Here is a 26,500-nt window from a genome sequence, read left to right on the forward strand (position 1 = left end):
GCACACGTGGGACCTTTTATTTTTGTTTTTCAGTCGCACGGCTGAGGTGATTTGCTTAAATAAACCACCCCATGGAGATTTGAGTGTAAACAAGCATTAAGCACAGATAAACAGCATGTGCCAAAATTGTCATGGAAACCTCTGATGCCGTCAAATAATGTCGACACCAGTGGCAGGTTTAAAAAAAAGAATGTTTTTCATGTTCAGGTGTCACTGTTGAGACCGTTTTAAGAGCTAGAATTCCTCCCTGGTGAGTCTGGTGCAGCAAAGCAGCGTGAAGGCTATATCAAAATCAATAGAGCAGAGTGTCTAACAGGCAACGCACTTTAACAAAAAAAAAAAAAAAAGTTCAGCGGTGACTTATTTTAAGGTCTGTGAACATCATGCGCAATGCTGGTGGAAATACTTTCATTTGATATATTGTATACTGTATGTATATTGAAGATATATACCGTCACAGTCGGAATAATTGTGTGGATTCAAGTCTGTTGAGTGAGTTTGTGAAAATAAATCAGTGAATAGCGCACATACACCTTTAAAGCTGCTGTCTCTCTTAGGGTTACATCCAACGATTTAAGATCCAAAAAGCTCTACAGACACTTGTGTCCTCTTGCTCACATCTCGTTGATCATTGAATATTTCCATATGTCAAACAGCACACAGGCCTTTGCAAGGCTACTTGGCACAGCTGTGTTGTTTTGCTCCTGGAGGGTGCTGGAACTCTATCTGCTCCCAGAGTCCCGCTGTTTCCTGTCCCCTGTGTAAGCTAGCGGTAAATGAGTGGGCTGGTCATCTCCCTCCCTCAGGCTTCCCCGCAGGCACTTCAGACCACCAGCTGTTCCGTTTCGGACAGAGTCATGCACCAGCCAGCTGAAATGGCTTCGGAGCATAACTGCATGGCAAAATTCTTTTATTCTTCGTAACTACCCGATGACAAACCAACAAACAAAAGTACTTAGAGTCAAGTTGTTGAACTTTAAACACACATACATTACATATATCTTCTTTATCCCCACATTGGGGCGCTTTATACTTCATTTTAATTTCAATTTTTGTTGCATTTGCAAGCTGCAAACCAACTAAGTGAAGAGTTTAAAGTGTAGTCGTACCCTGGAGAAATTACATTCTAACCATTCAGTTTCAGTTTCAATATACCATCTAACCTTGAATTGTCAGGTATGTTTTCTTTTTTTTTCTTTTCCTGCAACTCAATGTATGAAGAAAGGCTGTTTTGAATGTACTGTGTCAGGCCTGAGGTTATATATATAGTATTATATATTGATTTATTGAGTATTAGTTTACCATTTTTTAAATTATTTATATTATTTTATTTATTTATATTTTCATTTAGAGCACAGAAAATTATTGTAATTAAAATTTTCATCTTAACTTTTTTCACATTGGCAGAATAATTTCTTTCAAGCTGTTGGTAGCCATTGAAATAGTGAGAGGTCTGTAATGGCTCTATACAGCAACATATGTAACACTGACGTGGTGAATTCTGGGTTTGAATTACTGTACAGAGCAGAGACTGAGGTACAGATTTCTATACTCATATGAACCACGCTTTATTACCAGTGCAGGATGTATGATGCATAAGCATCATGAATTTGAAATGTTTTTGTCTTCATAGTACAATACAAAACAACGCACACAGCACACAAAAAGTGCAGACCTCTGCCAAGCTGTTCTCTTAGCCTAGGAATACTATTGATCACCATAAAAATGTGGCCATGGCACATGAAATAAATATGGTAAAAGCACATATTGAAAACATCTCAGTCGACATTACTTTATTGGATTTTTTTTATAGGATAACTGCTGTAAATAGAGTGGATTATGCCGGACCAAGCCCGGGTTCATCAAACTCACGGAACTTGCTTAAAGTTACAAAAATCCCAGAGCACATCACCATGTGTGGTGACATATGGCCAGTTCAATGCTGGGAATTCTCGTGTCATCTTTTTTGGACAGGTTCAAATTGGGTCTCAAGCCTCAGTGGAAATGGCTTGAAGTAGGTGATTTGGGTGTTGAGGAGCAGATCCAGATGGCAAAGCAGCAGTAAGATCAATCAGGCTTGATGTACTCCCCCCTCTTCAACTTGTAGACAGATGTCAATAAACACACTAATTAGTTTTACTTTTACTTTGCAAACTTCACAAAAAAAAAATCAAATGTCAGAAAAACTGTGTCGAGCAACTTTCGGTATTGTTTCAAGTCCATTTCGCTCCTTTCCTACACCCAAACTAAGCTTAAATACAGTATGATTCCCTTTACTTTCTCACTGGTGTAAAGTCCGTTGGTGTATTGAAACAGGCTCAGCTGAAAAAGTGAGGCCTGATGTAGTTACTACTTTACTTGACATCTGTAACTTAAATCTAAGCAGCATGTGTGGGCCGGTTTATATGAACGTTTTGGAGTCAGTTGAGTTTGAAAATGGTCCCTGTGGTACAGGGAGGCTATGGAGGTTGGAGCTACTTAATAGCGCAGTAGCTTGAGAGATGAAGACGAGTGTTACCAGTGGATCTCATGAATATCGGTAAAGGATGTGGTGACATCGTAACATAAAAACTAGATGTGTCAATTTATCCCCATTCCAAACTTAGGGATCAAGAGTTTTATTTATTTTCTTTTCTAAGATACAGTCTTTTTAAATAGTGAGTGCAAAAATAAATATCGCATTGACAAAAGTCACATGACAATTATGATGCCAGTGACTGGCATCATAATTAATTCAGATACTCTATTGAGAAGGAAAGCTCCCAATATATTTATGCGTATTTCCACTGTTACTTTTGTCACCTGAGGAGACTTGGACTGCTCCCCCCATAATGGATGGATGGATGGATGGATGGATGGAAGGATGGATGGGTGGATGGATGAATGAATGGATGGATAGATTGATGGATGGGTGGATGGAAGGATGGATGATGGAAGGATGGATGGATGGATGGATGGATGGGTGGATGGAAGGATGGATGGATGGATGGGTGGATGGAAGGATGGATGATGGAAGGATGGATGGATGGATGGATGGGTGGATGGAAGGATAGATGGGTGGAAGGATGGATGGGTGGATGGATGAATGAATGGATGGATAGATTGATGGATGGGTGGATGGAAGGATGGATGATGGAAGGATGGATGGATGGATGGATGGATGGGTGGATGGAAGGATGGATGGAAGAATGGATGGATGGATGGGTGGATGGAAGGATGGATGATGGAAGGATGGATGGATGGATGGATGGATGGGTGGATGGAAGGATAGATGGGTGGAAGGATGGATGGGTGGATGGATGAATGAATGGATGGATAGATTGATGGATGGGTGGATGGAAGGATGGATGATGGAAGGATGGATGGATGGATGGATGGATGGGTGGATGGAAGGATGGATGGAAGAATGGATGGATGGATGGGTGGATGGAAGGATGGATGATGGAAGGATGGATGGATGGATGGATGGGTGGATGGAAGGATAGATGGGTGGATGGATGGATAGATGGATGGAAGGATGGATGGATGGATGGATGGATGGATGGAAGGATGACTGGATGGATGGATGGTTGGATGGATGGGTGGATGGATGGATGGGTGGATGGAAGGATGATGGATGGATGGAAGGATGGATGGATGGAAGGATGGATGGGTGGATGGATGGATGAATGGATGCAGACACTTTGTAGATGGTGCATCGTGGGTATACATGCATGCAACCTTACAAAGATGACTTGTACCCAAGGCAGGTTATCTGTTTTTTTGTATTTTAGAAACAGAATAATTGCACTGCAGCTAAGGCAAGAAGAAAAGGGACTATTTTTAGATTCATCAATACTATCTTGGCAACAAGAATAACTGCAGACGCCATCTGAGCAGTCAATCACTCATCAGGTTTTCATCCTCTGAGACTAAATGATTGAACTATATTTGAACGGTGAACAAAAGTCCCTTTCTGTGGTGAAACCCAAACAAAGAAAGGGCAGGCCTGAATCAAAGGAGGGCTAAGCCGCTAAGCTGCTATCAGGATGATAGATGTTTTAACCTTTCACTGGGTAGAAGCAGTTGGCTTTTCTTATCCAAACTTGCCTCGAGCCTCGTATGAGTTTCAGTAGAGAAAGCACAGGCACGCCTTGTTTTTTCGTTTTTGCATGTGTCCATAGTGATCGTAGCACAGATGCTCACTTCATATATTGGAAGACAAAGTCAAGTCTCAATTCTTTGGTCAGATGGAACATTTTTTACCCTAAATGAATTACTTATTTGCATGTCGACAAGTAATTAACAATAACAATACAATAATAAGAATAGATTTGTGATTTCACCCATGTGTTCCTCACTCTAAAGTGTTACCTTTTTTTTTAGTGTACTCGAAAACATATCTAACTTGCTAATGAAAACAAACAAACAGAAAGCAGGCGCACCTTCATTATAGAGTGAGGTCTTCACATCTGTGTTTGTTTGCAGCTCATTATAAATGGAAGAGGAGCATAATATTTTGTGTTTATATTTACAGTGTTACGCGTGTAGCACTCCACACTCTGCACGTCTGCCGTTATTGTTTTGCAGCAACATCATAGTTTTCAGTTGCGTATCAGCTGACAAGTGACTCCATCTTCTACAGTACGGTGCTGATGCTAACATTGCGCTCTGATACGTGATTGGATCTGGATGTTTCCAGGTCGGTCCAGCCTCTTCGATACAATAACCACAGATGTGGCCACTCGCTGTTATTCGCCTGAAGACAAACTTTGCGTGACACAAGTCCCGAATCAAGCGTGGAGTCTCAAGTTATTTGCCCTCGAGTCCAGACTTCAGTGACTTGAGTCCAAGTCGCATACTCGAGTCGGGTCTATTAGCGAAGTTCCACTGACAGTTAAGGCTATGTGTTATCGAAGCACATCATTCGAGCCTTTGCAAGTGATTTGATCGCACAAACGTCCACTTGTGATCACACAGGATTAAAAAGGGAAACTTCAGTAAAGTTGCCAGTTAGTAGACGGTAAATGGTTGATGCTGAAACATGTCTGATCTGAAGGGCTGAGTTGAGATTCTGCGAGAGGTCTGCTGGCCACAAATCTGCAAGTGGAGTCAATATTGTGTGTAGTGAGAGTGTTTTTTTTTTTTTTTTCAGAAAATGATTTGTCAGCAAACATAAAACCCCATAACTATGTCATCTATATAAACATGTCTTATGCTGACAAACTGTACATTTAGGTGAACAGGTGACATTTAAATCATGGCACTCTCAAATAAACTGAAAGGTTGCCCAGCAAGGCATAAATGTCTAATACATAGGTAACTGAGGGAGGAATGTTTATCGTTGGAAGTCTATTTCCTGGAAAACGAAGTTGTTAAAATGGAATGTCGAGAGAAATTACCTTTTCTTCAGCTGCCCGGCTCAGAGTTTTGCACATTTGAGCTTAAGAACCTCAGTACTCAGAGTGGAGAGGCAATATTCCACAGGCGGTTATGAAAGAGACTGAGGTAAAGATCTGCTGGATCAATGGTAATAAATGTGATCCACTCAACACTGCACTCTCTCGCTTATTGAGCGTAGCTCTGCTAAAATCAACAAGTAAGTCAACAGTGCTGTGGTCTAGATTGTGTTCTTGTCTGTTTATATATGACTTTATATAACTTTACAAATCAATTTTATTGAAACAAGAGTTATATTAGTGGAGTACTGAACTTTATACTTAAATCAAAGATGTCCTATCAAAAACTACTCCATTAAAAGTAAGCAAAACCACTGGAGTATTGGTTTTGAAGAATAATATTTCACCAAAAATAACTTCTTCATGCTATATTTAATATTATCAGAAGCAACTCTGGACGCCAGTTTAGTGATTATTTTAGATAAATGTTATAACATTAATAAGATTACATTGCCAGATGTATGTTTGTCATGATTCTCACGCCAGATGCTTTGCTATAATACAGTCAGGACAATTACTGCCATGCAAATCTCTAAAATACTAGAACCAAGGCTAGAATCTATTTAAATTCTTAAAATATTCAAGGAGCTTTTTCAAGTTTTTGTCGATCATGCTGAAGTCGCGCACATTCAATAGCATTCCCAAATATAGGCATCACCACCAGCTCTGCATCAGCAGGTTGAGGTAGGGAAAACACACACATTTTGTCTGCTGAGTTTGGGGTAAAAAGGACAAGTAACACCAATGGTTCAAAATGGGTTGCAATGACAGCAGGGAGTTGGCTCAAAATATTTCACAGCAAGCAGATGTAGGATACACACGATACCCCTCACAAAATTCTTTTTTTGGATTGGACATTTACAATAAAAGTTACGTCCGAATGTGAATCTCCCTTTCGTACGTCGTCATATTCATTGAGCCACACTGGTTGGCATCACAGTTTTTTGAGCTTGTTTCCTTGTTCACAGCTGCAGCTTCAGCTCAACACATGTTCAACTACATGACTGTTACATGACACATCACTGAAAATGTTTCATGCTGATTAACAGCCACGGTGTGACTCTGGTCTCACTGGATTCATCCCGAGTCAGTTCAAACATGTTAACACAGCAATGCTGAGACAGCACCGAAGGCTCTTTCATGTGTTTCTGTCTATCAAGGCTTTTACTTTCAGACAGCTTGATATGCCAATTAGGAAGACATCACTCACCATTTCTTTAATGCTGCTGTAGAACAGGCACACTATCTTTGGAAAGCTTTCATTATTCTGACATGCTGGATGTATTCATTTATTGTGTACAGTTGTGTGTGAGTTTGTCATTCTAATGCCAAATGTGTCGCAGAGGTGCACTGTTATCAACATAATGTGTCAACTGATGCAGCACCTCACAGTGAAACACAGAAGGGCACTGATTCTGTTTTGTTCTTTAGTAGGATGGTCATTGTGTGTTTTTAAAAAGGATTTATTGTTTTATTTTTTTTAAGTAATCTGGTTTTACATTTTTTAAATAATAGTGAAGTTCTTTTTTTTTGCTGCAGAAACAGAAGATCAACATAGATTCAAGTACTCAAGGTCTTTGAGCGTTAAAATAAAACGCATTCAAATTTTATTGACACTTTATTATTGGTTGTAAACATTCAAATATAGTTAAATGATCCATTATTATCCGCTCTCTGGTGTCAGATCTGTTCTGAGTCAAGAGCATCTGCTTTCACGGTCCAATTTTTATGATCTTCTCCAAGCTATTTAATGACCCACTAAGAACACATTTGTGGCACCGAGCCATAAACTTCAAAGATACGTCACTCCCATTGAACCACCAGGCGTTATGAAGGAAGTGTACGATGACGTCAACTTTTTTTCTTAATACACGCATATTAAACCTTAGGCTAAAGTTGCTTAAAAATAGCTTTTTAGACATTAGCTGCTCTAAACGTGACCCCACAAAAATAATACTAAGTATCAAATACATATAGAAATCAACATGAATACAGGTTCCAAAAGTCACTTTAATGAAATGAAAGCATTGTTTCATGTTTAATAGGCTTCCTACTCTCTTGGTTTAATGTGTGTTGGCATGACATCTCATTCTTAATTCTCATGTGTGGTTGACTATGATCTATATACTTGACTATTGATCAGTGTCCAAATTCATGCAGAAAATTGCGAAGCAAAATATGGATTCCTCAATAGTAATGTTTTGGTCTCTTGAGTGATTTATATATTTTATGTTTTGTTTTTTGTAGTTGTTGAAAACTTGAAGTTACTTCTGGTAGCCCTGGGTTGGTCCCAGCTGCATCAGACCTGTGGCACCTTGGACAGTTGGCCAGCACATGTAAACAGGCAGCAACTCTAGCAATTTCACAATTCATCGCACATTGGAAACACTGATGCCCGACTGTCACTCTGAAGTTTCCCGACACCAAACATGGTGACCCACTTCAGCTGCTTGGAAAAGTGTGAACAACTTCATCACCAATGAGAGATGTTGTCGTAGCTCTGATTTGGCTGAGAATTCTAGCAGATGCTAGCTCTGCTTCTGTGCCAACTGTCGACTGTCCCTCTTCATCTGCTGCCATTTTCGAAGTCAACCACCCAAGCTTCACGCATTAATCATTGCCTGCTCTACTTGTTAATCGTCCCCTCTCACAACAGAAGTGTACAAGGGTGAATAAGGGTGTGTTATGTCTTTTATGTCGTCCACACGCTATGCTGAAATAATGGACAACATTGATAGATTCCCTTCTTGTTTTAAGCTGTTGCTGCAAAATCTTTGCATCAAATGGCACCTCAACGGACATTAGTGGTCCTGAAGACGTTCTTATATGGTCATGATTTATTTATGGTTGGTCCATCTCAAACATCAGCCATCAGTCACCCTGTTTCTCGATTAAACTCTTGCCAGCACTTGGATGCACCTCTCCTGCCTGACCACCAGTGGTCACCATGTTCTGAATCTAAATGATGACGGCGAAGACTGGGAAATGTGGAAGTTCAAAGTATAGTTTGTAGAATCTGTTGTATGAGTGGTGAGCTCTGAATATTGTGTAAATGTATTCAAACAATATAGCAAACAGGCTGTTTGTTGGTGTTTCTGGCGACTTACTTTAAGTAGGATTGTGCAGTCTTTGTGATGCATTAGCCACCAGGCTAACCGGTTCTGACACTGTATGAAGTCCTGTGATTTGATCTGAGTGTGGCAAGTGGAGATTGTGGTCGGTTATATTTTTCTACACTTCTTGAATGGAGCTTGTTCTTCAGCCCATCCTCACTCCCATGGCATACTACATCGACATTGTTAAAGTGGACTTTTACATCATGTACTGACAAAAAAGGCAGCCTTCCGCGTAGAATGTAATGTGTGGGTGTTTCAATCGACTAAAAGAACGTTTTCCTTCCGTAGCGTTCCACGCGGGGCCGCATGGAGCATCCCTCGTGGGCCCATGACACATCATGCACGGCGGGGAGAGAGGAAAAAAACATGTATCACATCCATATACAGTGGTACCTCGGTTCTCGACCACAATCCGTTCCAGATGGCCGTTCCAGAAGCGATTTGTTCGAAATCTGAATCGATTTTTCCCATCACAATTAATGAAAAAAGAAATAAAGTGTTCTAAGCCTTAAAATAGGCTTTTGTAGGAGTGAATGCAGAGTGCGCAGTTCGTCTATGTGTGTGGTCGCTGCATGTGGGAGGGGTTGCCGAGTGAGTGACGTCATAAGTGAAGAGGTGCCCGGTGCATGTCCAGCTCTGAATGTGCACCACCGAGACTCGCCTCATCCCTGTCTGAACTCCAGCCGATAAGAGGACGTCAAACCCTGGAGTGCGCGCTCCAGCCTCGGAGGTGTGGAGAGCGAGCACCTCCCCTGTGACACTCTACCACGGTCCAGTGTGGAGACAGGAAAGGTTTTACACCTCAATATGAAGAAAAAACAGTCGGCAGACGGGGCACGTCTGCATACAGAGGTTGCGTTATACACAATAACAAAACGCGTCGGGGGTCAGCTGGTCGGTCCGCGCACGTGATGTTTTCCGGCTTTCTTCGGGGGCGTTCGAGTTTTGGATTTTCGTTCGAAATCAGAAGCAAAATAATCTCCAATTTTTTGTTCGAACTCCGATTTGTTCGAATTCCGGGACGTTCGAAAACCGCTGTAGTTCCAGTTGTAGGTGTGGATCATGCATTGTGGAGCGTGAGGAGCACCACCTGCAGGGGTGCAGGAATGCGCAAGGGTGGGTGCACGGGGAAACGCTCCATCGCTAAATGTAGAATGGATGGAGCACCATCCCATGCCTTGCCTAATCTCAACCTCACTGAAGGCAGCCTTTTTCGTCAATATAGGATGCAAAAGGCAACTTTCCCAACTTCAATGCATGACATCACGGGAGTGAGGCTGTGTTGGTCTTCATATTGACATATAAACATTTTATTTGATTTGTTGTTTACTTGTATAAATTAAACCAGACCTGGACAAAGTGCGGCCCAGGGGCCATATGTGGCCCGATGCCTGTATTTTAGTGGCCCTTTGGACATCATGCTAAAACTGTTTTTTTTCTCTCTTTTAGTGACCACCAACACTTCAGCAGTAAATATTGCATGCTCTTGTTCATTTTTGTGTGTTTTTCTTGCTCATCAAAATACATTGGAGGAATATTGAAAATCTATTTTGAAATAAATTGCCTTTTTATCTTGAACGTCTGGTCCTTGTTACTTGAGTATATATTTTGCATATTTTCCCATCATGTTTTGTATTCATCGCTGTCTTTCTTTTGATGATGGCCCCTCACAACCGTTACAGTTTCCAATGTGGCCCTTTAGGAAATGGAATTGCCCACCTCGGCTTTAAACTGTCAAGTCTGTATTCTATTGTTTGCATTATAGATGTATTAAATCGGCCATTGATATCCAAAAAAGAAGAACTGAGATCAAACAATATGAAAAAATGAATAAATAGGCATCTTTTTTGCCACATCGCCAAGCCCCCTGTTCACCGTAGCCATTTAATTCAATGGAGTATCTCCTGGTCTTGTTCACAAATGACGAAAGCCCAGAGCAAAGATTGCCAGTCAGTGATGTATCAACTGTAATGAGGATGGTGTGTTGCTCCTCATTGCTATTCTCCATTTGCCGGTCACTTCTGATTCCTTCTGTCCCTCACTGTATGCGAGTTTAGAATACTAACCAATGAAAGAAAACCACACACACCACCTATTTTAATGACAGAAACAGTGAGAAGGGTTTATACAACAAGACGTGCTTGGAAGAGTGTCTGTCTCTTTGTGATCCCCCCAGTGTTGGTCTGCAATGAGTGGAGGAGGATCCCAAGGATAGACAAGTATAGGCCTCTTTGCTTACCCTAACCCGACCCTGACATCCGATATGGGGAAGAAAAAAGCACAGCCTCACATTGTCAGTGACTCAGAAAGTCTTCTTTTTTTCCTCGACCCAAAACAAATCAGAGAATTGTTCACTGTTAATTTACACTGCTCCTCTTACCTCCCACTCACTCCCACCTTTACCCTCAACCATCACATAGCAAGGATGAATAGTAAGTGGGAGTATTTCACATTTGTATTCATTGCGCCTCTGTTTTCTGCATGCAGCCGAGCGCATTCTTATTTGTAGCGCTTTCTTTAATTTTCGCTGGACTGGCAATCTGACCAAGACAGCATGAAATTAGTTGGTACTAATACCCAAAATGATAGTCTTCATCAAAGGTCAGGGGAACATATTATTAACGCTACTCACAAAGCACACGCCTCAGCTGTTAATTTGCTTCACAGGTTTGCTTTTTATCAAGGCGTCTGAGGGTATATTTGGCTCTCACTGGTCTTTATTTGTATTTATACTGTTGCTGTGAAGTCTGACAACTTTAACTGAGCTGGGCGGTCTCAACACAACTGTGGGTTAGCAAGCGTGAAGTGTATTGACAGCACGGTTGTAAATTCTTTCTTGGGTGCGCAGCGGTCAGCTCGAACAGGAAAGACATGGTCGAGAGAGCCAAAGTCCCACCCAGATAAATGCCTTTTCCCTCACTCTATATGTGTTTGTTCATCCCTAGAGTGGGGAAATATCAAATTCCAATCTTTACTGGAAGCTCAAGACAAAACGCTTAAATATGCTGTCGAGTGATTATTGGACAGATTTGTCCATCAATTCATGTGTGGATTTATTGTGCTGGAAAATATTGTGAACATATGGAGTTAAATCATCCTTTCACGGGTGAATATATCCTCAGCTTCAGTCGAGCAAAAACAGATCTGCTACTCTTTATTCCTCTTTTTTCACTTGTTGTTCCAAAGCACTATGACACAGTGGCCAGTTCTACATCGACAATACACAGGAGGCTCGGGCTGAGGCGGCACTGGCCTCAGGCGAACACAGGTATTTCTGTGTGGAGTTCTCTTCCCAAGTGTGTGAATGTGTCCCCCTTGGGACTCTGGTTACCTCCCAGAGAAATTTTTCAACTAGTTAATTGGTGACTCTAAATGCTTTAAAGTGCTTTGTAAGTGTCTTTCAGACCAGGTTCTCACAATATTGACCGTTTGGAAAAAGTATTTTAACAAAACCAATTATGCTTTCATTATTGGTCAATGTGACATTGTAAAAATATTGTCATGATAATTACAGGTGCACGATTGCTGAGCTTTGAAAGTCTCAACAGGCCGATACTGATTTTTCTCCATTTTCTTTTTTTTCCACACACAAAATCACACACCAAAGTCACTATTTTTTAAAAATGGTACTAAAAAACTTAAGTACTGAACAACCATGCATAGTAGTTCAGACTATGATACATTGTAATGATCAGAATGCTGCAGCCCTATCGCTGACTTGACTTTGAAGAACTAATATTATGGTACTAATAGTATGATACAATATATACGAATGAGATAAACATGAATGCACAAAATAAACATTGATACTTCAACTTCAAATGCAGGTGCTAGTATCTATGTTCTGACCTTTTCCTTGATCCATTTCTTTAGGCTCGTGCTTTAGCCTAGAGGTCACTAGTTTGTGTTGAGCTGTTGGTAGCTCATTCGTGTGTCTCGGCACACATACTTCAGTCCTTGTTTTCTGTTGTGACTGCTCTGTTTACATGGGGAAGGTTGACAACTGCTTGCTAAATATGTGCGTTTATGTCGGTGTTGATCAGTGATTTGTTTGGTGCAACATCTCATTAAACCTGGGAAAATGTTGGCTGTGAGACGCTTCATACACAGATGATACATGGCCATAACTGGCATTCATGACGTGAACGTGTGTTTTGGTATGTTACTCCAAATTGCAGTATATCTGGCATGATGTGACAGTAATGTTAACAAAGCAAATGTACCTAGTCTGCAGAAAGTGTTATCTGTCTTTTATTTTATTTTATTTTTTTGTTTAGTTTATTGGGATATTTAAGCCTTATGAATGGCATGAACGGAGGATTTGACTTTTAATATGCTAACCCTTTTGATGAAGTTCAACCACAGAGAACAATGCAGTAGTAACTCCCAACAGCAAGGTCACACCCCGAAACCTACAGGTGTGAACATGAGTGCTTCCATCACCTCGCTCTCAGGTCAAGTCTTGGTGAAATGCTTTCAGGATTAAAATCTCCTGTTATTGCCTGTGAGTGAGTTTTTCACAGTAATATACACACAATGATGGCGGTGCAGCTGCCCATCATGAGCCAGTCAGGGCTCAACGCCTGCTCAAGGACAGAGTTGTACCTGCGGGGAAGTCAGCGCCTTCACAGCACTTCACTCTGTTTCGTGTGTGAGTTGTGGCGATGGATGATTGACGTTATTATAATGTGTTCAGTAACCCCCTTCATGACCTGCCATTGATCACAGCTGCCAGAGCACCAGAGCACACTCTTATATGGTGTGGTGCCACTTTTTTTTCACTTTAAATCTCATTACTAATTCACAACCGAAAAAGAACTGGGGTAAGGATAAAGATATTTGGTAGTGTTTCTTTAGGTTCCAAGATTATTTTGTAGTTTGATGCGAGGTACACTCAGGTACCTGCAGTGGGCGGGAAAGGTGAATAACCAAATATGAATTCCTTAATGTGAATATGTGGAGGAGTGTTGTTTTATTTGTTGTGTCTATTTATTCTGGTGACAGGAAGTGTTGGAGAGGAAAGTCATGAGGGACAGCTGGGTGAAGTAGCACAGGTGTGAGTGAGGCAGTTTATTGACTGCAAAAGCTGATCGCGGAGGACTACATGATTTTGTTTTTAATTTTCCGTGGATTTATTTTCTTGTGAATAAGAGAAGAACAGACATGGCATCCACAACGGAACCTTTTGTTCTTACTGATCGAAATTGGTTTATGCCACAACACTGACAAATGTTGAGAACTGACATATTGAAGCTGTCGAGAGAAAAAAAAAAGATGTTTTTGTTTGTCTCAGCATTATGCAGCCACACATTTTGAAACGCACACACACGCATATTCACGATGACAAGTTTTCATGATAATATTTGAGATTGTTTCAAATTTTAAGAGTGTCTCACAGCTTATTTTCTGCTCGACTCCCTCTCCCACATTTTCAGCAATGCATGCCAAGTTTATCAAACAGAGTGCTATATATACTTTCAAATATCATGCCAGGCAGCTAAAGATCATCAACACCTAACCCCAACCATCCTTTCAGAACATTTGGAGGGGACAGTTTTGTTCCATACCAGGGGTCACCAAACTGTGAGCTACTCCAAAGGCACTGTGTGACCCGAAAGGCTACGATCAGTTCAGTACACACTTCTGCAATCACGATAAACAATGGATGGTAAATGATATTCCTCTCAAATACTTTTCACAATAATTGCCAATGAGGAAAAATCTGACAAAATCAAACATAATAAGATGGTTATTACATGAAAATTATTTTTTTTTTTTTTTAATGGCCTGTGTGGCTACTCCCTTGGTGACCCCTGCTCGATACAGTACCAAGACAATAGTTGCCAAGACTCAAAACAACACTACACAAATGTACCAGCAAAAGCTGGAGTTACTTCATTTGTGTCAGAAGCATCACATATTAATGTGTGTTCACTATATGATGTGTAATGTGACAAGGCTTTGTGAGCTCTATAGGGTACTCGGGCTGGCTCAGGCTTTGAAAAAATGAAATGGAAAAGCTGACACAGGTCGTCCACTGGTCGAACTGGTACAATGGAAAGGGCCAATAACGTCTTTAACCCCTGGATGCTGGATGCTCACAGACAGAGCTGGCAATATCTGTGAACAATTTGTCGTGAGACTTCATGTGTTCATGGTGGTGGTCTGCTCAACATTTCATTGGACGTGCCCTTTGTTTCGAGGACCACACAATGTCATGCATTTATAAATTGCTTTGGCTAGAAGTGTGTGAGAAATGAAAAGTGTGGCAAGAGTGCATGAGACATGCCTCATTTGAGTGAGTCTCACGTCTAATGCAGTTGGCAGCCCTGTAGTCACAGTAGAACAAATTGACAAAACTGGTTGTTACCTTACTTACTGAAAACACTCCTCCAGTCCTTGTGGTAATATGGCTGATAAGTAAACGTGAACAATAGATGCTTTGCCGGTTTACGACGTGGTCTGTTGCAGTTGGACGATGGTGGCTGCGGCCGCTGTCATATATAACTGAATAATTATGCAACACGTACAGATCATTTGGATAATCTTCACGTATGAGTTATGCTGATATTAAAGTCAGATTATACATTCAATGTGGATCTGTACATGAAAGAACTTGAAACGCCTTATACAAATGTTTATCCTTTCTCTAATAGATGAAACTCATGAATTAGTTGCGAGACACGCTTCAGGTCCACCTCAGGCCACTGCAGCCTGACAGTCTCAGGATTATTGGGTTGTTTTGCTTCCTGCTCGTGTTGATGGAGTTAAAATAAATGTGCCTTGAGGAATGTGTTCCTTTCATACACTTCACTGCGCTACTTTTATCTCAGTTTCTCCTCCTAGCCAGCATGTAGGCTGGCGACTCTGCCGTGCAAAGGTCCATCTCGTCCCTGTTTCTCACTCCACTGTGTCTGTCCTCAGTGTAGACGCACACGTTGACCTCTCACGCACAACTTTAACAGAAATGTCGGACAAAAAGTATTGCTCTTAAGGATGAGGGGGCTCTCAGAGCCACTAGTGGCTGCACGCTCCACTTCACATACAGCGGTGTCACTCGGTGGAAGTTGTATTTATGCGTGAGAAATACCACATCTGCCGTGTGAACATGTGAAAGAGTTGAAACGTGGTCCCTCCGCGTGAGACTGATTTGTGGAGGAAAATGGTGCTGAATGTGATATGAAAGTATAACAAGCTTATGAAACGTTTATTATAAAACACTAGTGCAAATGATTTATCAGAGCTTCCCACTTTTGCTTGGTTATTAATAAGAAACCTAATAGTATGATAGCGTGTTACCCTCAACAGGTACATAGAATCTCTCCTTTTTTAAGGTCCGGACAACCTAAATTCAAGCTATATAATATATATCACAAAGAAAAAAATATCACAAATCAGGCTCTTAACTAGGTCCACGCCACTAAAAATGGACAGCCGTTCAGTTTTCGTGTTTTGCAAACACCCTCCTAGCTGAAAGCCTGTCACAAAGTACCGATTAAATCTGTCTCGCATATTTCTTCCCTGACAAAAACTGTTTTGAATATTGACCGTATACCTTCTCTCCCCCACCACAGGTGAACACCTGCGAGTCTGTCCTCAGGGATACACCTGCTGCACGACCGACATGGAGGACAAACTCAGCCAGCAAAGCAAATTGGAGTTCGAGAACATGGTGGAGGAGAGCAGCCGCAGTATGAGGACAACGTTTGTCTCAGCACATAAAAAGTTTGACGGTAAATGAGGCAATTTATGTTTTTGCTAATATGCCGCCACATTAATATTTAAGACTGACACATTCATCCGTTTTCTGGCGAGTCGTATCCCATCATCTCAAATGCAACCCGGAGATGAATTATTTGTGTTTTTGTCATTAATAAGGCATTGGGGAAGTAGTTTAAAAATGGGTCTCTGTTTATTAGCATGGAAAGTTCCTTTAAAAATCTGAAATCAAGATACTTTTCATGCTTTTTGAACACTTTCTATACTTGTAAGGTTTAGTTGAATTCATTAGCATTTTATTTTTATTTTTTTATTTGACAATTTTGATAATAGTGTCATATTTGAATATAGATTCAACCGCGATGAAAGCTCAAGTCAATAAAAAAAACAAACATGGTAACAATTACCTTAAACAGGAAATTCAATGTTCTTTGCTCAGTGCCAGTTTTCGTACTAGTCTCTCACCGAGCTTTTCTCCATCTTACAGGGTTTAAATAACCTCTCATTAATTTATCATTTCGCTATTTTTAGAAGGCTATTATGAAAGCTGTAACTTAATTTTTGATAGGGGACCGGTTCCTTTTGAGTCTTGTGGGTTTTGATGCATTTGTGAGCAATCCTGAAGCCACGACTGTTGTAGAGTCGGATTCAAGTTTTGGCATTTTGATTGCCCAATCTCCCAGCAATCCACTCTCTCTCAGCTTGAAACGTATATTGCAGTCCAAGTGATGCACTGCAAGGAAAAAGAAACTGTATTACTTTCAGCTCAGTGTGGAGAAAACTCCCAAAAGGTTTGTCTTATTAGTTTCCCATGCTATCAGTGCTCACTGCTGAGTCCCGGAAAATAAGATGATATTTTCGGCGAGGGAGAGTGAATCTTGAAGGGATTAATCAGGTGTGATAAGAAAGGCATGACATGGACTTCAACTTTGAATGAATTCATTGTTGTGGCTGTTTTTGTGACTCAGCGTTTGGAAATGAGAAAGTGCTCTTCAATGTATGACAAGGCATATCACTGGCTTGGTTTTCCTGGTGAAGGTTTCCGGCTCAGATGCCACTTGACAGCCTTCTGCTCCACACAACACGTCTGTGATCATCCAGAATAGATTGACTATTTTGTTTTCTCAGAACAATAAGTTGCATCTTCCAGAATAATTATCTTTATTGATGAAAATGGAATGTGAAGTTTTTAAAGACATGTTTGTTATTGAACTGGATACGTGAATCCCTTGTAGTTTAATGGAAGCTAATGCCGGACAGCGGTTCTCGACACTCTGGTTTGTGATTCATCGTTCTCTCTTCTCACATGAACTCCACAGGCCAGAGATTAGTGTGTGTGTGTGTGTGTGGTTGGTTGACTAAAGTCTGGGTTGTGCAGCAGCTTTGGTTGACTGTGTTCTTTGATGCTGCCCCAGTAGAGCTTCTGAGAGCTGCGGTTCCCCTCACTCACTCACTTCAACAATCCCTTTTCAAATCCCGATTTAAACCAAGTATGAAGCACCCACAACAGCCCATTTTCTCTAATCTGTGGTTTTGACAAATTCTCAGGCTCCTTATGGACCGTATAAGCCGGCCAATACAGGGAGAGAAAAAACAGCTGTGGCATTTGACATTGTGTCTCTGCTGCCGCTTCCAAAAATGAAAAGGTTGTTTAGCTGTGTTGCTGTGGAAAAATGACATAAATTAAAAAAATATGGATTTTAGTTGCTAATAAAGTACATATTCAGCCTAGTGCTGTTTGTGTTTGGTTATATTAGGTTGTATTCGCACTCATTTAAAATGACACATGACTATTTTTTCCATTCACCAAGCTAATTCTGTTAGTGATTGTTCTGGCCATTTGTGTAGCTTAATCCAAAGAAATGAGACATACCTGAATTCAGTAATGTAAGCCAGTAAGCCACTTCATTTGATGTGTTTTTCACTCTCAGGGCTCCCACCATGTCTTCCTCACACCACAATCCAAAAGCCAGTTGAGGAATCCAGACTTCACATTGTGTTCTCCCAGAGGTTCTGATTCTAGTGCACAAGCTGCTGACACGAGAGAAGCCATTGAATATTAGTCATGGCAGCTCTCTCGGCAGTCTCATAAGACCTGAAATTGTGGATGACTGCCGAAGGTTCCTTATGGGTGCTAGCGAGACAAACAGTCTTCTGGAGGTGTCGTCTGCTTGAGACAAACAGTTTGCCGCCTGTCTGAGACATCGTATTGTGTTGAGCTCAGCCTTCAGTTTGGAGATGGCTCAAATTATGGGGATTCCTGGCTTTCTAGTTGTAGTAGTAGTAGCAGTAGGATGTCGTAGTAATAGTATTTGAGCAGCAGTGACCATCTTTCTTTATTTTTTTCAAAGTGAGTTTCGTTGAAAATTTTTTTTCCATTGTTTATACTTCATTTGATGAAGCGTCATCCAGCTACATCGCCTCATATACTGTGGCTAGCGATGTGCGGATCAATCTTGAAATATTGATACCTCCGATAGCGGATCTTGATTCTCTAAAATCAATTCTCATACCAAAATATCGATACTTTCGATAATTAAGTAATTCAAGGTAATGTATATCCCTAACACGAACATGATGAAAAGTAACTAGACTATTGAGATCCTGTCTGGACACACGGTTGGTGGGAACTACTTTTCTTCCGCCCGTTATGTGTAAGTGCAGCCCAAACATGCTCCTTCCCGCCAGTCACAGTCAAGACTCCATCGTGATCAGTGCTCTCGAATGGCCGTCCGTAAGCGGAGCCGAGTGTGGAGCAACTTCAGATGCCGTGTGTTACGTCTGTCGAAAAACAACTGTGGCAAAACAACAAACATGGTGAAACACGTAAGGTTAAACCATGCAGTTCAGTTCTTTGCATCAATGAGGTCGATTTATATTTATATTTTTTAATTATTATTTTTAATAATTTATTTAAATGTTTTATTTTTTCAGTGTAAATAAATAAACAATAAACAATTTATTTTATAAGTATCGGTATCGGTTTTGCCCTTACTTATAAATACAAAAATACAAATCAGTGGAATTGAACATCACTAACTGTGACTGCAAATAAAATCAACACTCAACACGATATCTCAAAAAAATGTGAAACATAGGTTCACTTTGAATAATCCACTTTTAAATACAAAATTGATCATTGAAACACTACCCCTGGGTTTCTGCTGAATGCTGCTTGGCCTAAGTGAGAGCCGCCGTGCCTGCAATACTGATTTCTTTTTCCGAATCTCTCGTGATTTAAAACAAAGTTGAAACATTTAAACAAGTGGAAAACACATGACATAAGGAGATGGACATGATTATGGTGGTTTTCGATATTTTATTCACGGGAAATCCTGCAGAACAAAAGTCGCGAATCCGGCTGGACAAATGAAGACATGGACCAGATGAGGCAAATTGGAGAGAGATTTACTTCTCATGATGTTTTTAACACTTTCGTTCGGCTGCGTCTCCGTAACCCACCAACGTGTTGTATTTTATTTTTTCTGATTAAAAGACGCAAAAACTAGCATTTTCATAGTCAATGATGGCTGCGGTTTCAAAAATTCCCACGGTCTTTGTTCTGCAAGTTTAATACCCTTGTGTCTTTTCCAGTGGCTGCCGCTGGCTTCGCAAAAGTGAAATTTTTGTCCGATTAAGTGGCTCTTTCTTCCACGCATGTGGCGCTAACCGTTGTAATTTTTCGTGATCTCAATTTAATAAAACCGATCACATCATAGTTTTGGATTACGTCATAGCTCAGCAGCAGGGTTTGTGAATATAAGCCAGCGAGTCCAGTGAGGTCACCTGAAGCGATGGCAACAATTCATGTAAATCATCAAGTCCTTCAAAGTTGGAGGCTTCAAAGCCAGAGTTCAAGCACGGGCATGTAACATCTCCGCTAGCATCCCAAGACATCACCGTCAAGCTGACATCAATGCTTGACACTCATTGAAGTGCTTACCGAGTAAAAATGCCAACAATTCATACAGCTAACATCAAATGGCTCCGTCAAGTCCAAATCTCAAAGGTCCTCATTATATTACACTTGCCCTAGTTAGATTTTGAAATCGTGAACCGGAATGTTAATTACCCTTTTCATTATAACGAAGACAATAACACTTAAAAGTTGGCGGTTTCCAATTTACATTGTTCATTAATTTAATTTCCTGATTCATTCCTTTCCCTGTGCTACTGTAAATGGCAAAGTAGGAGCTGGGCAGCTTTTATGGTGCTGATGGATGAGCTCCACCATCTCTGGCTGAGTTTGTGGGCTGATCTGTAATTCCTATTATCCTTGCTGCATAATATAATAGATAGCATTATTAATTTATGCATAGAATGAATATGTTTAACAAAGACGTTCAGCTGAAGGCAGTCAAGGAATCTGACATCATTTAAGCTTTTTGTTTCACTTTGTCCAAGTTCCCAAAAATGACTATAGAAGATCTTGGGTGTCCACTGTCTTATTATTACGATGCGGGTTGCTGCTGACTTGATATGCAAAGTTGCTCTTCGTCTCGAATGTACACGACCTGCATCTACGATCCCTAGTGTGACATCACTCTTCCACAAATTGTCAAGGTAATGATGTCAACTCACCAAATGAAAGGTACACGGCTTCCACACAGACTGCTCGACTGGGGGTGAGTCGCATAACAAATGGGAGGTCTAAGAAGGAGAGTACAGGACGTGGAACCCATGTGATGACACGAGACCTTCATTACTCGGGAGATGACCCAAAATTACACACAGTCAGGACATTGACCACACATTGATTTGAGCCCAATGACAAAGATGAAACCTTTGTGACGGTCTCATGCCATTTCTTGATGAAATTTAAAACCATGTGGATGCAGAGTTCCTGGAAGTGTTCATGAATAAATAACCTCTGTTTTGGTGTCCATGTGTTATACTAAGTGAATGTCAGGAAGACTGCAATTCCCATAGGACGCAGGGAATGGGGTTTGTCCAGCAGTACTTCAGTGGCGAGTCCGTGGCAGCCTCCATCATCTGGCACCGACCGCAGCCTCATGTCACTTTTGTACTTCAGGATGGATGGCTCTGCAAGGCCGGGACTCTGTTAACTTTGTCCCACTGGTGAGCATCAGAAGAAGGTTACACAAAATATACCTCTTCACAATTCAAGGGCGTGTTGACACAGTATTCTTCTTGATCGTGCAGTTTTCCTTTTAATGTTTATCATTCATAGATGAACCAGCCAAGGTGGGCTTTGTGGAGGAAGTTCAACATGAATGATCAATGATTTTTTTTTCTTTTTTTTGTTTTTTGTATTACCCATAAGAATAAAAAAAGCTGAATCAAAAGAAATAAATAAGAATCATTCTGTTGCCTTCAACCAAGAGAATAGACTAAATAAAAGGCAGTGAAAGCATGTTTATGTTGGGGGGGAAGAAAGTGAGGTAATTTCTCTTGTCTTTTTGTAAAAATAAATGAGTAAATAAATAAAAAGCACAACATCTGAACTGCAAAAGTGACAGTTTAAGATTTTAGATGTTACTAGGCAAAATGGTTCTAAACTAACTGAAAGAAGTCCAACAGTGGAATAGAGAATTGGATCTGGAAATGAACAGCATTATCCACTTCCTGAACCGGTCACATGGTACAGCCAAATGTGAGGCTTCAAATGTCAGCAACTATGTCATCGCAGTGTGCAAGGCTACACCCTTCATGCGTCAATGTCCAGAGCCACCACTAGGGACTTTCCAGCCTGGGTTCTTGATTTGCTTTGGCTGTCATGCAGCTTGCTGTCAGTTGTGTGCACACGCTTCGCACACTATGTGGGAACACATGTTAAAGCACTCGATCGGTTCCCGTGCCGACCGGACAGAAGACCCTGTACCCGAACGGTCTCAGTATGTTTACGGTAACACATCCCAGCATAAACCATTACACAGTCTTGGACGTAGGTTTTTGAAAACATTTCAAGATGAATTTGACCACATCAGTGAAGGTACATTTGGAGTAGTTTAGTGAGACAAACGCTGTGACACGTGTACAGAAAAGAAAGCACGTGTGTGGTCAGCACTTTAGAGCGAGGGCAGAGATTAGATTATTCATCAGCTGATAGCGTGGGCACTTATATTGGATGACAGGTCTCAGAGTGAAATATGAGCCAGAATTAAAGCTGGTCATTAATATGCAATCCATGAGTGACTTCAGTTCAAGACCTCATGAGGTCACATGTAGCCCTACCATTCACCACTTTGTCTGGATGTACTCAGAGACTGCTTTTGTTTTAGATTTATTTTTGCCGCATTGAATTTCCCATTGGACACGTCGAGCCCTCACACTTGTGTCTGTTCTCCTGCGCTGATGTGATAGCACGCCTCTCTCAGCATCAGTGGCTGGACGTTGTAACCAATGACTCACAACCTAATTGTGGCACACACCATTTTTACAAGGGAAGAAGTGCTCGGTGAACATGAAACTGAATGACCAGCTGAGCTGGGGAATGGGGAGAGGCTATTTATGCGCAGTGTGTGATGGGAGAGTGCACGGTGAACTACCCATCAATCACTCTGACAAAGCAGTCAGAAACACACCACATCATCGGAAAGCAGAAGACATTCTGCAGATAAATATGAATAAGGAAGGGGACAGGGCCACAAGTTGAATTCCACCGTCATTTGTTCATGCCGGGTAGTCAGAGATGAGATTCCTCATGTGGAATAGACTATGATGCTTTCTGAGGGAAACACCCCTGAAGAGCGATACGTCTGGGAAACAGCCTCACACTGCCATTGTGACAGGCGTCGCACAGACAAAGAAGCCAGAGTTTCTCCCGATAGATCAGAAAGAGCCGCAGTGGAGCCTCAAACAGAATGTGGCGTGACAGTTGAGAGAGATATCAGGTCTGAGAGGACAGAATACATCCAACCATGTGAATGCTTTTGTTGAGGACTTCAGTATTAAGAAAAATAACTATAACACTCATGTTCTTAGACTGACAGGTCATCACGAACCATTTTGGATAACTTCTTAGATGCATCTGCTCCTTTGACTGTTCTCTCCCAGTTCACATTCTGGCTTTAATACAGACACACTGGTTAATGGAGGGAGCATATCATATCACAGGCCTCTTACTACTCCCCCCCTCTCTCTCCCATAATCCATTATAAAACAAATCAGCAGATGTCTAAACTGCATCCAAATTAAACCTGAACTAGTTCATGTCACTTTTTGATTTTCTCTAAGAAGAGTGACCATCGTCCTTGACCCGTCTGTGGTAGCTCAAGCCAGACAGCAATGATACCCAGACGTGACACTTCAGACAGATCAAATTCCGCCTCACTACCACCATTCTTTGGCAACTTGAATGGGCAGAAACACAGCACAATGTCAGGTAGGCATTTCACCGCACAGGTTCTTGTTGAGGGTCTTTTTGTTTTTCATGCCAGGTAGATGATAGACCTCAGTGCTGCCTTCAATACTTCAGCTGATGCAGTTTTAGAGGGTTTCAATGTAAAAGTAATTCTTCTGCTCAAAATGCTGCTGAGAAACTGTTGACTTGATCAAAATATCCTCATTGGCAACTAGTCAATTTCAGCAATTCAAGATTCTGTTGCCAATGTACTCACACACGACAGTATTCATACTGGCATAAGAAGCTCAAAGCGGTATGCAGTGTCAGTTTCCCGGAGTCAGAGGTATCCACTGTGATACACCTTCTTCTGGAAGCAAACATCGAGGACAGAGCTGATGGTAAAGACTGACAATCCCGTGTAAAGCTTTCACTACCCAGTTCTTTCTCTCCTGATCTTTGTAGTTACATACTAGACTTGAACAGTGTTTTTCAACCTGGTGTGGCACACTAGTATGTTGTGAGAGAGTGTCAGGAATGATCCAGTTTCATCCACTTGTCTGGATGTGTAGGTGGGTGATATGATGTCATTAAGTCATGAAAAATTTGAATGTTGTGACAATCTATCAACGTGAAAAGATCACATGGATTCGGTTATATTCTTTTGAGATTGTGATGAAATCAAAAGTTATTAAAAATAAAGAAATATATATCACAATGTAGTTTCCCATATTGCCAACCCTTTTCTTGAGACATTTTTAAACAAATGCATTTTCTGCTATTTGTTTCTGCAACATGAATAAAATAGCCGAGTCTCAGTAGCTTCAATTTTTCACCGATAATATGGGATTTTCTACAGGACTTTCGACTAAGCCCAATTGCGCGTTGGCTGAGATTCCTTTGGTCGTGAGCCTCCATATTTTTTCATTGACTCAAGTGTGTCATGGCTTAAAGAAGGTTGAAAATATCTGTGGTAAAAGATGTTCTGAAATGTTGCTCTGTAGCGAACTAATGAGAGGACAGACCAGCATGCTTTCATTTCTGGAGGAATTACATCGAGTACGTGTAGGCGGTCTCCATGGGGTGCGCTCTGTTAATGATCCAGAAATGGTCTGAGGTAAAATGTATACCCTGGAATTAGATGTTCAGATGCTCCAACTCCTACATTTTTTTTAAAAGATGAGTTGTGTTCAGTATTGCTGTTCAGTCTTTTGATGAGTTGTTGCTTTTTTTTCGTAAATAATGTGACCCAAGGTTTCCGCTGACAAGACATGGTCTCTCAAGGATTCTGCACAAAGGACAGGGCAACATGCTCCAGTTGAAACAATGAGACTGTTTCGATGTGCAGCATTTCTTTTATGCTGAAGCCAAGACTGTGGAGGTCAGAAACAGAAACAACAACTCTCTATCAACGCATGCCTGCTTTCTTTCACCTGCTTATTCTGCCGTCAAACATCCTAGATCCACATCATTTTCGAGCACAATCTGCACCCATTTCAACGTCTTGTTCATCCACCTGATCAATTTGCATACTATTAATCTATGCTCAACCACCGGTGCCCTCCTTCCTTTATGCAGTTACTCAGCCAAGTCCTAACCCTTGGCTCAATTTGCACTCAAACGTGGGAAGATATGGCACCTTTAACTTCCGCAGGAAGACAATAGCTTTTCAAATGAGACACACATGCATTTGTTATTAAGCAGGTTGATAGGAAGAAAATTGAAAGTCTTTGGTCCCGGAAAAGGATTGTCACATTAGTCAGTGTCCAGAGCTATGCCCTCTCAGTTATTGTTTTTGTGTTGGCGAAGTAAAGACAAACACTTTCCATGTGGCGCTATAAGATCTTAATAAATATGAACTTCTGTCTCCTTACTCTGTTGATTTTTCAGGGTCGTTTCAGACGAAAGGGAAAAAACTAGTTTTGATTAATATTGAATAACTTCTACACTTCTCCAAACTTCATGACTCTGCCTCGCAGCACTTGTTTCAACGGCAGTCTTGTTAAATCTGCAGCGCAAACTCCACCAACTGAACTTTTCTCAACGTTTCACTCCGAGTGTGGGCTATAAAGGAATGTGTTCCACTTTAGTGGCTTCAAAATAATTATTCCTGAAGTAATTAAAGGAGCACTTTGTGTGGTCCGGACTGTTTCAGTGAAGCAGGGAAATTCTGCTTACTTAATGAATAAAACAGAGTGCCATGCTGCAGCCAATAATGAAAAATGAAGATCACACTTGGGGGAGATTATGAAACTGCGGAAAGTGCATAATTTAATTATTTTTGGCATGGGTGAAACCAGTACATATCAAATGTATCATTCATGTATTAGATTTTTATGCACTGGTTTCTCGCCCATTTTTGTAGTCTGCGTTATCTCTTCAGTTCAGAAGTCTTTCCTTGACTGCTGACAATAATTCTTCCCCCCCAACTGTGATAAACAAGTGCAGCACTCGCGCAATCTCATTCGAACAGACAGACACCGGGCTCATAAAATCTCCTCCTCAGCAGGACTTAACATTTGTTGAATTGGAAATATTTCAATAGTATCTAGCAAAAGTGCATCTGACTTTGTTTTCAAGAAATTTTCACCTATGTTTTTGCTCAGCATTGCAGTGACCAAGAGACATATCATTTACTCTCACATCGCATAAGTGTGGGATTCCTATAGAAGCTTGTATTGCCAAGCAGGCACGAACGGTACATGGAAGAAAATATCAGCCACAGCAGATAACAACTTACACAGAAAGAAGAAAAATGAATCACACAAAAGGTTAAACAGACCGAGGAAATGTCATCAAAATGCCACTTATGAAAGTGATTTGGCCTTTTGGACTCAATCATCATGTTAAACTTTCCTTTGACTTCGTGCGGCCTGTGATATGAGGTGGGATTTGCAGAGCTCTTCTTAAAGGTCAACCAAGAT

The 26,500-nt window shown here is 41.0% G+C and overlaps 1 protein-coding gene across 2 annotated transcripts in view; it reads left to right on the forward strand.

Annotated features, from left to right (window-relative positions):
* The window catches only part of LOC128758729 (glypican-6-like), a 108,710-nt gene that overhangs the window by 12,707 nt on the left and 69,503 nt on the right, over positions 1–26,500 (forward strand). For both annotated transcript variants that reach the window (XM_053864998.1, XM_053864999.1), the window contains exon 2: positions 16,129–16,287. In XM_053864998.1, coding sequence (XP_053720973.1) covers positions 16,129–16,287 — 159 coding nt within the window. The remainder of the gene's footprint in view (positions 1–16,128; positions 16,288–26,500) is intronic.

Source organism: Synchiropus splendidus, chromosome 5 (genome assembly GCF_027744825.2).
Source record: "Synchiropus splendidus isolate RoL2022-P1 chromosome 5, RoL_Sspl_1.0, whole genome shotgun sequence".
Lineage (NCBI taxonomy): Eukaryota > Metazoa > Chordata > Actinopteri > Syngnathiformes > Callionymidae > Synchiropus > Synchiropus splendidus.